This window comes from Octopus sinensis, linkage group LG3 (genome assembly GCF_006345805.1).
Source record: "Octopus sinensis linkage group LG3, ASM634580v1, whole genome shotgun sequence".
Lineage (NCBI taxonomy): Eukaryota > Metazoa > Mollusca > Cephalopoda > Octopoda > Octopodidae > Octopus > Octopus sinensis.
The window spans coordinates 12027867-12042866 of record NC_042999.1 but is presented as its reverse complement, the minus strand read 5'-3'; the positions used below and the strand labels follow the sequence as shown (position 1 = coordinate 12042866).

Sequence of the window (15000 nt, the reverse complement as noted above, 5' to 3'; positions counted from 1 at the left end):
TATAACAGTAATAATCATTTACAACAATTATGCAATGCTAAGAGACACAAACATATATGTATATACAAGGGGCTTCTTTCTGTTTCCATCTACTCACAAGACATTGGTCAACCTGGTTCTACAGAAGAAGGCACTTGTCCAAGGGACCATGGCACTGGCCTGAGCCTGAAAGCTTCTTAACCCCCACAACCATGCCTGCACCTAAGATATTCTTTATTATTGACCTTTTGTTTTGTGTGTGTAATTCCTATTTTAAAATGCTTTTCTTTCTTTCAAACTTTCAGACATTGTCAATTGTGACCTGATAGCAACATTGCGTGTCTTATATGACATCTTCACCAAGTACAAGTCCGTAGCCAGTACTTCATCTTGAAAATTCAAACCTGCCGAAGCAGAAGCCTAAAACCAGAACCTCTGTCTCTCTACCAACGGTTGCCTTCTACTATTTATTTCCTATTTAACATCTCTTTATCTTTTAACTGACGATTACAGTCATACACATTTTATTTTGTATAAATAAATGTTTTTATGTCAAGTTATAAAAACAATTTATTAAACTGAAGGACTACTCAGTACTTTTTAGGAAAAAACATGTTTATTAAACTTTTACAAGGAAACAAAAAGCTTGACACTGACTTCAAAGTTGCCGCATGCTTTACCATTGTCAAAGGTGAGCAAACCAAAACTTTGAAGTAGTCAAGTTTTGCCTTGTAAAAGGAAAATATATATATACGCAGCATACACGCCACCCCATTTCATACTGTTTTCTTTCACTTTCAAATAATATTCAAATATATTTTTCGGTCTAAGTCACTATTTTATGTTCCTGAAAACAATAGCTTCAGTTAATCTACAATGTTGCATGATATTTTGGTAGAAGAATTCCTACACACAATTTTATTTGGCCTTCATTTGATTTCACAGCATAAACACTGCCTTAAATCTGCATCAACACAGCCACCCTTGCATGTGCAAAACACCCGTTCTATGTAAATAGTTACCCAGGAACTTCACACCCTTGCTGAAGGTAAACTTATTGTCTTTAAAACAAATTAAGAAGATATTAATAGAAAGTTAAAACAAATACGAAATAATTACAAAAACTATATTTTCTTTTCTATTGTAAAAATAAAATAATTTTAAATCTATTATAATTGTTGTTGTTGTTATTATCAAAGCAGCAAACTGGCAGAATTGTTGGTGCACTGGACACGACGACTTATGTTCTGAGTTCAAATGTCACTGAAGTCGACTTGGACTTTGCCCTTTTGGGATTGATATAATCAACTTACCCCAACTCCCTAAAATTGCTGGGGTTTTGTACTAAAATTTGAACAAATTATTACTACTGAATGTTTTAACTTCCATAAATGACCCTTTGGTTGAGTGGAGGAGTTTAGCTCTAAATGTTTTCTCTTCTCTGAAAGACATCAGTTATTTTAATTTTTTTGTAAATAAAACAGTTAATACTTTTTTTTACTTGTTTCAGTCATTTGACTGTGGCCATGCTGGAGCACCGCCAAAAGTGCATTAAAAATGGGGAAAATGGATGGTAAATTATTTTTAAAATCGTAGACACACGCTAATACCCAGAAGGGCTCGATATGAATCATGACTATAAGATACCCGGTTTTGGTTAAACTGCACTGCAAAATGTGGGAGTAGTTAGGAATCTAAATTGTAGGAGACAGACACACAACCTCACTTTTATATATAAAGATGAGTTGTTAATGTATCCAACAAGTAACCAAAGAGTCATGGGTTCATATCCCATTACCAGCAGTACACTGTTAGTAGCCAAGGCAGAACCATTTCTGTCTTGTTGTAAACAGAACTCAAGACCCACCATGCTCAAGAAGAAGACCTATCAAGCCAAGCAAAATCACAGTCGTGGCATGTAAAAGCACCCCAGTGCCATGCAAATGGCACCTGTGCTAGTGACGCGTAAAAGCATCCATTATGCTCGTGGAGCAGTTGACGTTAGGAGGGGCATCCAGCTGTAGGAAACCATGTCAAATTAGACTGAAGTCTGGTGATGCAGTGTGCCAGCTCGGTCAAACCATCCAACCCATGCCAGCATGGACAGTGGACGTAGAATCAAGACTGGAGATTCTCATCACTTTGCAGTGTATTTTAGAAGGAATGAATCATAAAGAGTTTCAATGAGACAAGAAGATTACTAACAGATCAATTTGTAATAATACAATTTATAGGATTATCTCACACACACACTCTCTCTCTCTCTCTCTCTCTCTCTCTCTCTCTCTCTCTCTCTCTCTCTCTCTCTCTCTCTCCTGTTCACAGACAACAACTTGCTTAGTTTCATTTTGTTTGTGACCCATGCATATTTAAATGGAATCCAAGAAATTAGAAAAGACCACTTGGAAAACTTCTTCGTCGATAGGAAGACATCAATTTGGGCTTAAATGGAAGAGAAAGGCACAGCCAAAGGAAGACTGGAAAGGTATGGGGACATCTGATTGTTTGGTTGAGAGGGACCATTGGATTTGTTTAGTTGTGATATATGGAAGAACACTGCTGGAGTCAGTCAATGTCTTTCACTGGGCCTCTTCGCCATTCTCTACTCATCTTCTCTTGGAGTCATCTTGCCTAGCAAGATGCACAGTGACCTCACCAGTGCTGGTTATGGGATCCCTCATTTACTTATCCTTTGGCTCTTTTCAAAGGCTGAAAGCATCAGTCTGAATACCTTGCAGCAGTTCTGACTCTTTATATTCTGAGTTCAAATTCTGCCAAGATCAACTTTACCTGTCATCCTTTTGAGGTCAATAAAAGTACCAACAGAGTACTGAGGTTGAAGTAATCAACTCCCTCTCCTCAAAATTCCTGGCCTTGGGCCTCAATCAGGAATCTTTCTTTGCTTCACTCATTGGGATGTGGCCATGCTAGAGCACCACCTTAAAAAGTTTATTCAAACAAATCACTCCTAAGACTTATTTTTAAGTCTTATATTTATTCTGTCAGTTTGTTTTGCTGAAATGCCAAGTTACAAGGATGCAAACAAACCAACACTGGTTGCCTGGTGACAAACAGAAAGACACACACACACACACAAGATGGAGTTCCATACAGTTTCCAACTACTCCATGTGTATAGAGAGAACCTATATTTAATTTGTGTGAGGACAACACATGGTAACAGAATCCATGTATTGATATGCTAAGGCCGAAATGCGTTACACGGTCACAAGAGGGAGAGGGAAAGAAAAAGAGGGAGAGAAAAGTGTATACGACATGAGGGCGGGGTGGGGACGTAATATTTATTACATGGTTAAAAAGTTAGCTGAAGGGATTGATATGGAGGAAGAGAGTTAGAAATACAATGTTTAGCAGAAGGTTGATGGTCGGATGGTGAGGTTAAAGAAAAGCAAAGAAGGGGAGAGAGAGAGAGAGAGTAGTGGCATTATTGGTAACCAATCCATTAAGCTGTCATGTGGTTAGTGGAAGTGAGAGGTTAAGAGAGAGAGAAAAATGATAACAACATGAAGAGGGGAATGACATGGTTGATAAATTGTTTAGCTGAGGGAAATTTTAAACATCATGTATTAAGAAAATACCATTTTAATATTCAGTTCTATTTATCTATCTCTATCCACAAATGGACCAACAGATTTTTTCAATGTAAATAACTTAGTAAACTAAGTATGATGTGATTTAGAAAAAAAAATTTGTTATTCAAATTTTGTACTGACAGCGAGAAAAGTAGATCTAAAAAACAAACGAACTGAAGTGAAATCAAATAAGCTTGGTTGACAAACAACTTTGAGCTTTTGTTACTGAAAACTATGGTGATGATGATGGTGGTGGTGGTGGTGGTGGAGGTAGCAGTGGTGAGTGGATAGTGAAAAAAGCATTTGTTTCCTTTTAACTTTAATTGAACTAAATCTTTTACGTCACCTATCGCAACGCATGCACATAGGTGCAGTTATTTACTGCCTGCTTGCTTAGAAATTAATATTCATTTATACAATATGGATGACAAACAATGTAAGCGAGCAAGAGAAAGAATGAGACAGTATAAGCAACAAAAGTAAACAGAAGCAAAGCTCGAATCACTGGAACAAGCCTGGCAGCATCAAAGAGCATAGAATGTCCACAACAGATGTGAGTTGAAGGTAGAATATAAAGTGAAAACGAGAGAGAACATCAATAAAGCTGTAAACATATGGTTGAAAGTTTACAACAGTGGTGACACAAATATTCTCTATAACCATTACGAAGCTCTTAGATACATAAATGAATCTCTGAACTGCTGAAAGAATGGGAAAGTCGCGCTCCTTCAATTACAGCCCCTATCCAGAAGAATAGAAAGGTGTTTCTAATTGAAAACAATGCAGGAATTTCCACAGGAGTTGCTAGTCTAATAATAATGATTTAGCCCAAAATCCTCTCCTATCACCCTCCCTATGTAAGTAAAAAACACACACTGTCTCTAAAAGTAACCACTTGAATGAAGTAAAGAACTAACTTGCTTGTTACTTCAACCACTGACTCTGAAGATGTGATCCAGTGTTGAGATTGAGTAAGTCGTTTATTGACAGATAATTTTGTTCAGTGGGGAGCTGAGACACAGTTGCTCAAATTGCTGGAAATAACAAATTTCTCATAGATCACGCCTTCTTACCATCTGGAACCAAGGCTATATTGAACAAACTGAACAGTCGTGATGATCTCAGCAGTCTTTAAACACTGACCAGAATGCCTTCCATCAAGTTTTTGTTTGACAACTGATCAAAGAATATACAACAATAAGGCTTGAGCCAGCAAGAGAAGGCCTGTGCAGGGCTGCTAGATATAACAGCCAAATTTCTCTCAAATTACACCCTACCATCTTCAATTATGAAAAGATATATCAAACCTTTCACCATATATCACCATATATGGAGAGTGTATGGATATCAACATTGTTTCATGCCCACTTTTCCATACTTGCATGGAAAGGACAGAATTTGTTGATGTAGATTTTCTACATGAGGATGCCTTTCCTGTTGTCAACCCATACCAGTTTCCAAGGAAGGTAATATTTTCCCATGGCCAGGAATGTTCTTGTAGAATATTGGAAATGAATGACACTGCTTACAAGATGGCAAGACAAGGAGATACACATACACTCACTCTCTCTCTCTCACACACACACACACACACACACACACACACACACACACACACACATATATATATATATATATATATATAAAACTGAGAATGTGTGTCTGTCTGTCTGTGTATTTCCCTAAAACTTGAGAACTACACAACCAATTTCATTCAAATTTTACACATGCCTTACTTAAGGTCCGGGGAGTGTCATCGGCAAAAAAATCTTAACTTTTTCCCAAGGGCGACCCCACAGCAATATCATATCTTCTCCACTATTTCAGTATTACGTGTTAAAAGTGAAACAAATATATCTCTCTTTTGTAATGCAGACACTTTCACTTTAATACTAAAACTATTAAAATTAAAGTATTATATAACAGGGATGAACCATTAACAGTGGTCATCCATTTTGCTAGAAGAAGATCCGCTATGGTCTTATATGCTACACCACTGGTTTTCAATTCATATTAATCAAATTAATATTCAATTTTTCACCCTTATTATGTGCGTGTGTGTGTGTATTAGCAATTCGTATAAAATTGCATCAATGACTTGAACTTGAATAAGTGGTTTCACATAAATGGGGATAAATTAAAAAGGTTTGTTGTTATTATTATTACTGTTTGACTATTGTAATCATGTTTGTTGGTTCCTTGTCTAGGAAACGTTGTTGTGTTGCACTTGTTAAATAATTGTAAACTGTAACCCTCCCCCTTTCGGAGAAGGGGCTTTGGTTATTGTTTAAAAATTGAATTGTGTCTCTGTTTGGGGAAATTGACAATATTTTCACTGTCTTTACGGAAGCATTTTTGTTAGAATGCCTTTCATAGAAGAAAGTCCAAAAATGAATTTCACTGCAGCCGTACACTTCTATACAAGAGGGAGGACAAGATCCAATTGATTGAAATTGCAAGAGACAGGCCTGCAATTCCAGTTTGTTATATATTTTGAGTATTGTTATCACTAGCGATATCAAGATATAACTTTGTATTTTGTATTTTATGTGTAGATGTATATATATAGATGTACATGTAATATGTATACATATATATATACACATATATACATGCATAATATATCAACCCATACACACATACGCACACACACACACACACACATACATAGGGGCAGGTGTGGCTGTGTGGTAACAAACTACGTTCCAAACACATGGTCCTGGGTTCAATCCCACTGTGTCGTGACTTGGCATGTGTCTTCTGCTGTAGCCTCAGACCAACAAAAGCCTTCTCAGTGGATTTTGTACATATATACAGGCATACATACATATATATATATATGCATACGTACATATTCGGCATAAACACTCTACCACTGCAACTAATAACTGTTGGGAACACTTTCAAACCTGCCTTACATTTGAACCGGAATCTCAACGCCCGAGTTTTCCATCTGAAGTTAATCTCTCTCATGGAGCTCGTACAAAAAGGGCAAGTCTTTGGGCCCATACAATGTGACATGTACACAATTGAGTGACAAAAAAGGGGCCTTCCATATGCTCATATCCTGCTTTGGCTCTCAGCGAAGATCAATTCAATGACATCGACAACATAATCTCTGCAGAGCTTCCTGATCCAGCTTTAGACAAAGAACTATACAAAATAGTTAAAGCAAACATGGTACATGGTCCATGTGGGCGTGGATTCAACATAAACACACCATGCTTGAAGGACAGCATATGTTCAAAAAGATTTCCAAGGAGGTTCCTACAAGAAACTCAGACAGGTGCTGATGGGTATCCATCATACAGACGCAGAAAACCAGAAGACGGAGGTTTCACAGCAACTATCGAACAGCAAAATATTGATAATAGATGGATTGTTCCATACTGTCCACTCCTGTCAAAGACTTTCAATGCCCACATCAACGTTGAGTTTTGCAACTCCATCAAATCTATCAAGTACGTTTGCAAATATGTAAACAAAGGTTCTGACGCTGCAATGTTTGGACTTCAACAAGAATACTGCCAGGATGAGGTGACGCATTATCAGGTGGAACGGTACATAAGTAGCAACGAGGCTTTCTGGCGCATCTTTGGCTTTCCAATTCATCAATGACACCCCGCCATTCAACAGCTTGCAGTGCACCTGGGAAATGGTCAAAGAGTGTACTTCTCCGATGCTAATGCTTCTCTGTTGGCAGAGGAACCAAGGGATAGCACACTCACTGCATTCTTCAAGCTTTGTCAAGTGGATCCATTCGCTCAAACCTTGCTGTATCCACAGATTCCATCGTACTACACTTGGAATGGAAAAAACTGGGCCCCACGGAAAGCAGGTTAAAATGTTCATGGATACCCTGGCATTAAGTTTCACACTTGCCTTGGGCGAGTATACACAGTGCATCCCACTCAACAAGAGTGCTTCTACCTTCGTCAGCTACTGCATGAAGTCAGAGGGCCAATGTCTTTCCAGGTCCTAAAAACCGTTCATGGACATGTCTGCACAACATACAGAGAAGCCTGCTATCGATAAGGTCTGTTAGAAGATGGTGCACAATGGGATGCAACTTTAGGAGAGGCTGCTTTATCACAATCACCTAAAAGTCTCAGGGCACTATTTGCAGTATTACTACAGGCATGCGAACTGTGTGATCCGGCCATTCTATGGCTCAAATATAGAGACAACCTGGCCGAAGACTTTCAGCGCCAAGCTCAACTGCTCTATCCTGACATGGAGGGTATCAGCAATGAAATCTATAACAAAACACTCATTGACATTGAAGACAGAATTGCTAAACTGGGTGGAAAGGAATTGTCGACGTATGGCCTGCCACAAGTATTCAGGTCAGGGTCAAATAGCCTTCCCGCTGCTGTCATTCGTGAAACAGCCTACGACACTCAAGCGCTTTCAAAGTACATTGTTGAAAATGAGCCTAAATTACTTCCGGACCAGCTGCAGGCCTACAGAACTATTCTTTACAGTGTACACCAACGCGAGGGATGAATCTTCTTCCTCGATGTTCCTGGAGGGACAGGAAAAACATTTATTACGAAGCTTCTCCTTGCAGAAGTTGGGCAGCATCAGAACATTGCAGTAGCTGTAGCCTCCTCTGGCATTGCAGCTACTTTGTTACCCGGTGGCAGGACAGCACACTCAACTTTTAAACTCCCTCTCAATTTAGCAGCATCCGAAATGCCTTCATGCAACATCAACAAAAGCTCAGATCAGGGACAAGTACTTAAAATGTGTCATTTAATTGTCTGGGATGAGTGCACTATGGCTCACAAGGGAGCTTTGGCAGCATTAGATAGAGCCCTGAAAGACATCCGAGACTGTCAGGCTCCAATGGGATGTGTAACGCTTCTGTTGTCAGGTGATTTCAGGCAAACTCTTCCTGTCATTCCGAAAGACACTAGAGCAGATGAAGTCCAAGCATGCCTAAAGTCCTCTACCCTGTGGCATCATGTTACAATCCTCAGTCTCACCACTAACATGAGAGCTCAGCTACACGGCGACAAAATGTCCACAAAGTTTGCACAGGACATTTTGACACTTGGTGAAGGCAAGATGCCTCTCGATGCTGCAGGACAAATGGAAGTGTGGTCATTTTCCTCTGTTGTTAGTTTTGTAGATGACCTCAAAAACAAAGTCTTTCCCAACTTCACACAAAACTACCAAAATCACAAATGGCTGTGTGAAAGAGCAATATTAGCTCCAAAAAACGTCGCTGTTAACAAAATTAACCAACAGCTAATGCATTCTCTTCCCGGCACTATACACACTTACAAGTCTGTTGATACAATTCCAGATATAAATGAAGTTGTGAACTATCCTCCTGAATTTCTCAATTCACTGGAGCCTCCTCGACTACCTCCACACATATTAGCACTTAAAGTTGGAACTCCTGTAATGCTACTCCGCAATCTGGAACCACCAAGACTTTGCAATGGAACTCGATTGGTTATCAAGGCGATCATTCTTTCTGGATGTGGAAAAGGTGATGACGTCTTTATTCCAAGAATTCCTCTTACTCCAGCAGGAGCAGAAATTCCATTTACATTCAGAAGACTGCAATTCCCCCTTCGTGTCAGCTTTGCCATCTCCATTAACAAATCTCAGGGTCAAACCCTCTCTGTAGCTGGTCTTCTCTTGGAAGAGCCCTGCTTCTCGCATGGGCAACTGTATGTTGGCTGCTCAAGAGTAGGAACCAAAAGAAACCTTTTTGAATATGCTCCACAAGGAAAAGCAAGGAACATTGTTTACAACGAGGTGTTATAATCTCAACAGCCAGGAGGTATATACATGATCCCCCTTTTTTAAAACAAACTACATGTACTTTCATGTATTTATATTAATATACATATGTTTGTGTGTGTGTGTATATCCATATATATATAACAGAAAAGTCTAATTCTTCAATTGAATGTAACCGGGCAATGCCGGGTATCTCTGCTAGTATATAAATAAAGCTGAAGTTGTCTGTGTGTGACAGGTTTGGTAGCTTCAACTAACACTATCTCCTCCGAGACCCTGCAGCGCAAGTTGACCAAAATTGAGAGTATGATAGAAGAAGGCTTGCTCTTCATTCCGTAAAAGAAAACATTCAAAGTGGACCATGTTAAGACCAAACATTATTTACATTAAAAAGGTGCTTTTTTTTTCTATGAAAAACCCTGATTTTTACGATTTTTTTACTGCTGTGTCGCCATTTTTCAGTGTATTTCAACCAGAAAAATGTTCACTTAAAGAGAATAACAAGCTATATAATGCAAAATTTTTACTTTTCAAAAATTCCAATTCTAAAGGGTCGAAAAGAATTTTTTTGTGATGTTATTGGTTTTGAGCGAACGCCAGATCAGCTGATCCAATGCAGAGGAGTAATGTTCGCTTCGTGAATGAATTAATTTTCAAGGTCATCAACTACTACAGTTTTGAGTACAATTCAGCAATTTCAATCGATTATTTTGTGAGAAAAACTAATTGTATTTTACAGATTTTTTTAGTTATACATGATGTAAAATAGTCGATTTTATTCATTTTACAGGTACAACCACGATTCATGTTGTAACCACAAACTGTTCTTACTAACGTTTTGGATTTTCCTGTACTTTTTCTTAATGAATATTGTTGCACTATTAACTTCTCAATAGATTTTCAGTGCAGTTCGAAACTTGGGCTTCATTTTGCTTTAAATCTACGGGTAATTTTTTTTCTCCATAATGTTAATAGAAGGAATATTAACCAACAATACCAGCAATTGAAGTCAGCATTACACATTTGCAGCACATTCAAGCATCGCCACACTATACTTCTATTCATAGATTGAAACTAAGTCAAAACTTTGTTAACGCAACATCAAAGTCTGCCATTTTAAGTGCAACTAAGAAACAAACCCGAGCAATGGCGGGCTATACTGCTAGTGTATATATATATATATATATATACACACATCCAGTTTTTTTCAGGTTTCCTCTACCAAATCCACTCTAAAGGCTGTGATTGGCTCAGAGCTATTGTAGAATACATTTGCTCAAGGAGTCAAATAATGGGACTGAACCTGGAATCATGTGTTTGGGAAGCAAGCTTCTTACCACGGCCACATCTGTATGTGTATTTATTTTATTTTTATTTATTTTTTTTATCTTATCTAGTTTCAGCTCACGAGCTGTGGCCATGCTGGGGCATGGATGTATTTTTTATGCATCATACTTATCTCTCCGTCCCCGTTCCTGCAGCCCAATCCTGTCTTCACTGCCCTACCCCAGCGTATCATTGCTCTCCTGTTTTCCCCTCCTCTATAAACCTAGCTTTCACTAGTCCCTGCATTCCCCTTTGCCTTTGCATTCATGTGAATTCCCCACTCCCCATGGAAATACTCTACCACCCCCATATCTTGAGGGTATGCCCTGGCACATTGGCACCATCTTGCTCTCTCCCTCTGACTGGGGCAACCCTATATCTCTTCAGCAAGACACCTGTTTCTGTCTCTCTGTTACACTCTAACCTCTCCTCCAATCCCCACCTACCCCTCTCAAAGGGTCTTTGTCTTGTGAGTTACTTGGTGACTCCAACTGTGCTGGTGCCATATCCAGCCACAGAAACCATGCCAAAATAGACAGTGAAGCTTGGTGCAGGCTTCTGGCTTGCCAGCTCCTCTCAAAGAGTTCAACCCATGCACACACGTGTGTGTGTATGTGTATGTACATGCTGGTGCTGCGTAAGAAGCACTCAACACACTCTGTAAAGTGGTTGGTGTTAGGAAGGGCATCCAGCCATAGAAACTATGCCAATGGAACATGGGCAGCTCTGCAGCTGGAAAGCATTTGTCAAACTATCCAACCCAAGCCAGCATGGAAAACAGATTTTAAAATAATATATATATATACATATATATATATATATATATATATATATATATATATATATATATAGGGGCGCCAGATAGCAATACTCAACAACCCACGCAGGTTAATGGTTCTTTTAATATACCAAACTACTTGGTTTAATTATTAATTAATTAATTAATTTTACCCTTTATTATTATGGATAATATAATTCTCTCCCTGATAGTAAAGTACAGTTTTTTCTGTAGAATTTTACTCATTAGCACCTCACACTATTCTACAGTGTGAGGTGTTCAGGATTGCAAAGCAGTGTATCAAGAGAGAATAGAGATGTGGTGGGTGAGAAATGTGTGCGAATGGATAATGGTATGCTTGCACTTAGTGACTCAGAGAAGAAAGATGCAGGGAGATGCCACTATGAAAGGTTGTTGAATATGGAAAATGAATGGGAGGAGTGTCTTTCAAATATTGAGCCAATCGAGGGACCACCCATCAGAGTTGATAGCAATTAAGGATATGAAGAACAGGGAAAGCTTCCAGATCATCGGGTATCACTGCCAATCATCATCATTTAGTGTCTATTGTCCATGCTAGCATGGGTTGGATGGTTTGACCAGAGCTGGTAAGCTGAGGGGCTGCACCAGACTCCAGTTTGATTTGGCAGGGTTTCTACCAGCATGGGTGCCAGTTGTGTGACACCAATATCTGCCACGACTATGGTTCCACTCGGCTTGAAGGATCTTCCTTCTCAAGCACAACATATTGCCAAAAGTCTCAGTCATTTATCATTGCCTCCATGAGGCCCAGCACTCGAAAGGTGCTTCTTCTGTACCACTGGCACAGGTGCTAGTTCCAAGACATTGGCATCAGCTGCATTGCCTCCATGAGGCCCAGCACTCGAAAGGTGCTTCTTCTGTACCACTGGCACAGGTGCTAGTTCCATGACATTGGCATCAGCTGCACTGCCTCCATGAGAGCCAGCACTCAAAAGGTCCCTTTTTACATGGCTGCCAGTTGTGTGACACTGACAACAGCAACAACTACGATTTCACTTGGCTTGATGGGTCTTCTCTAGCATGGCATATCGCCAAAGGTCTTAATCACTAGTCATTGTCTCTGTGAGGTCCAACAGTTGAAGATCATGCTTCACCACTTCATTCCATGTCTTTCTGGGTCTCTCTCTCTTCCACAAATTATTGAAAGTGGGTAGAAATAAACAGTCGGTAGTGTAGTAATAACTACGCTAGGGTATCTGTAGAAAGTTGAATGGGATTTCGGAATATAACAAGGAAAAATTCGCATCTTGGCAATTTTCCAAAAGTCCTCTCCCCACATCAAGATTTTCTCCACAAATTTCTTTATAATCGTAATGTATGCCCTTTCAAAGGTATTTATTTGAAATTTCATAGAAAAAATCCAATTTCCTAAAAGTTATGAGGGAAAAACTCGAATTTTGTGAATTTTCCGAAGTCCTCTCCCCACCCTCCCGTTGCTTTGCACTTATTTTGTTTTCATATTCGTTTCCTACACATTTTTGTTTACACCCATTCCAGTATGGGGAGGGGGGTTCAAGGTGTAAACATTAACCAAAATTAATAAACATGAAAACTGAAAAAAATTAAACATCATATTGAATCTGATAACATTTTTATAACAATTCAATAAAATGCCTGTTATAGGGGGGGGGGGCAAAAGTCAACAATATGTTGAAGTATTGAATAAAAAGGATCTAACTCTTTTAATCCGATCTGTTGAACCCAATTTTTGAATGGGGGTGAGATAATCAAAAAGTACCAACAGTTGTAAGCCAACATCCGCAGGAAGGACATGAAGAAGGAATTCAAGGGAAGAAGAACTGGAGAATGTAGTTAGAGGGAAGTTGGAACATCTATGAACGATGTGTTTAGGCACTTTCAATTATTTTACAGGTGTAACGTTGGTGGTGTTCGATATACTCAAACCCCAAAATCAATTAATTCATAAAAATGGCGGCCACAAACGATAGAAACAGAAATCAGCGGAGTAGGGACGGGATTCTGGGTTTGATTACTTGCTAAAAGTAGCAGCCAAATCTCACTCAGGTCATTCTCTACCATCTTAAGAAATACAACAAATATATATATATATATATATATATATATTATATATATATATATATGGCGATCTACTGATATATATGCCAATATATATATATATTTATATTTATTGACTGATGTAGTCTTAAGTTTACAGTTTGAATAAAATATGGAAGGCTCACAGCTGGAACATCTATGGTTGTCGAACTACTTGAAAAGGGGTGACTTGGCCCCAAGCAACAATAATAGTTTGCGACTGAGGCACAAGGCCAGCAATTTTATGGAGAGGAGTAGTCGATATTATTTCATTGATTGGGGAATCATAAAAGGTAAATATGTCCTCAGTAGATTTCGAACTCAGAAAATAAACAACTAAAACAAATGGTGCAAAGCATTTTAAGCGATGATCTCAAGATTCTGCCAGTTTGTCGCCTTCGAAGCAATTAGAGAAACGAACGGTAAATGCAGATTTTCGCTGGAAAATATTTTCTTCAAGAAACCTTATTTTAAAAAATAAATCTATGGAGAAAATAAGTATTTTTACCTGCAAGGATTTCATGACAGAAACAATCTCAACTTGGTTCGAGTTCCAAAAGCGCCATACGAGGAGGTCACGGAAAGACTTCATCTTCATGTATCGGTTGACAGTTCAGTGGCGAAGTCAAAAATGATAGCGAAATGGTTGGATGTGACGACTGTGGAAGTCGATAAGTTCAAGAAGAGAACTAATAAAATCCCTTAATTCTCTTCACATTATTGCATTATGCCGCCTCTGTGTGTAGTACCTTCCAGTAATATCTCAAATATTAGAGAAATAACAGCCGAGGTACTCTTATGTGCCACATTTGGCAACAAATAGAAGAACTAAACAACCATTTTGGGTCGACGTATGTTGGCTGCCACAATTAGATGTGAGCCAAGTGATAACTGGAATATGGTTATTGAGGTGTAGGGCAAGAACTGGCAGAAAGTGGCGTGTGTTGGGAATGGCACCTGCCGAGGCACCGCAGAGTGCTTACAGGACATTAGGGGATGTCACTGTCATCACTTCCGGTCACACTTACTTTTTTTTAAACCTCGAAACTCTATCTTAACCCCGAGCTTATTCCTGACCAGGAAGAAAACATCAAAATACAATAGTGACCTCGTCCTAGCATAAGTCTATCTTGGACTAGACCATGTTAGACTTACGTGTTCTGGCCTCTCTCACGCAGTACATCAAGTAGCATGATCGGTGTCCTTATATATATATATATATATATATATATATATATATATATATATATATATATATACTAGTACAGATACCTGCTGACGCTGCTCGGGGTTAAAATGGCATAGTTTTTTTGTTGCTTTAATTGTTTCGGTCACGTGACTGCGGCAATGTTAGAGCACCGATTTTAGTAGAAAAAATCGACTCTAGGATTTATTCTTTGTAAGCCTAGTACTTATTCTATCGGTCTCTTTTGCCGAAGCGCTAAGTTACGGGGATGTAAACACAGGAACA

At 38.9% G+C, this 15000-nt stretch overlaps 1 protein-coding gene and 1 long non-coding RNA gene across 3 annotated transcripts in view; one reads left to right on the top strand and one right to left on the bottom strand.

Annotated features, from left to right (window-relative positions):
- LOC115209255 (alpha-parvin) overlaps nt 1-394 on the top strand; it is a 125821-nt gene extending 125427 nt beyond the window's left edge. For both annotated transcript variants that reach the window (XM_029777549.2, XM_029777548.2), the window contains one exon: nt 285-394. In XM_029777549.2, coding sequence (XP_029633409.1) covers nt 285-373 — 89 coding nt within the window. In that variant the 3' untranslated portion in view covers nt 374-394. The remainder of the gene's footprint in view (nt 1-284) is intronic.
- LOC118762400 overlaps nt 1-14128 on the bottom strand; it is a 24892-nt gene extending 10764 nt beyond the window's left edge. The window contains exon 1 of the long non-coding RNA XR_004998143.1: nt 14038-14128. This is a non-coding gene — a long non-coding RNA (uncharacterized LOC118762400). The remainder of the gene's footprint in view (nt 1-14037) is intronic.
- Nucleotides 14129-15000: the final 872 nt, after the last annotated feature.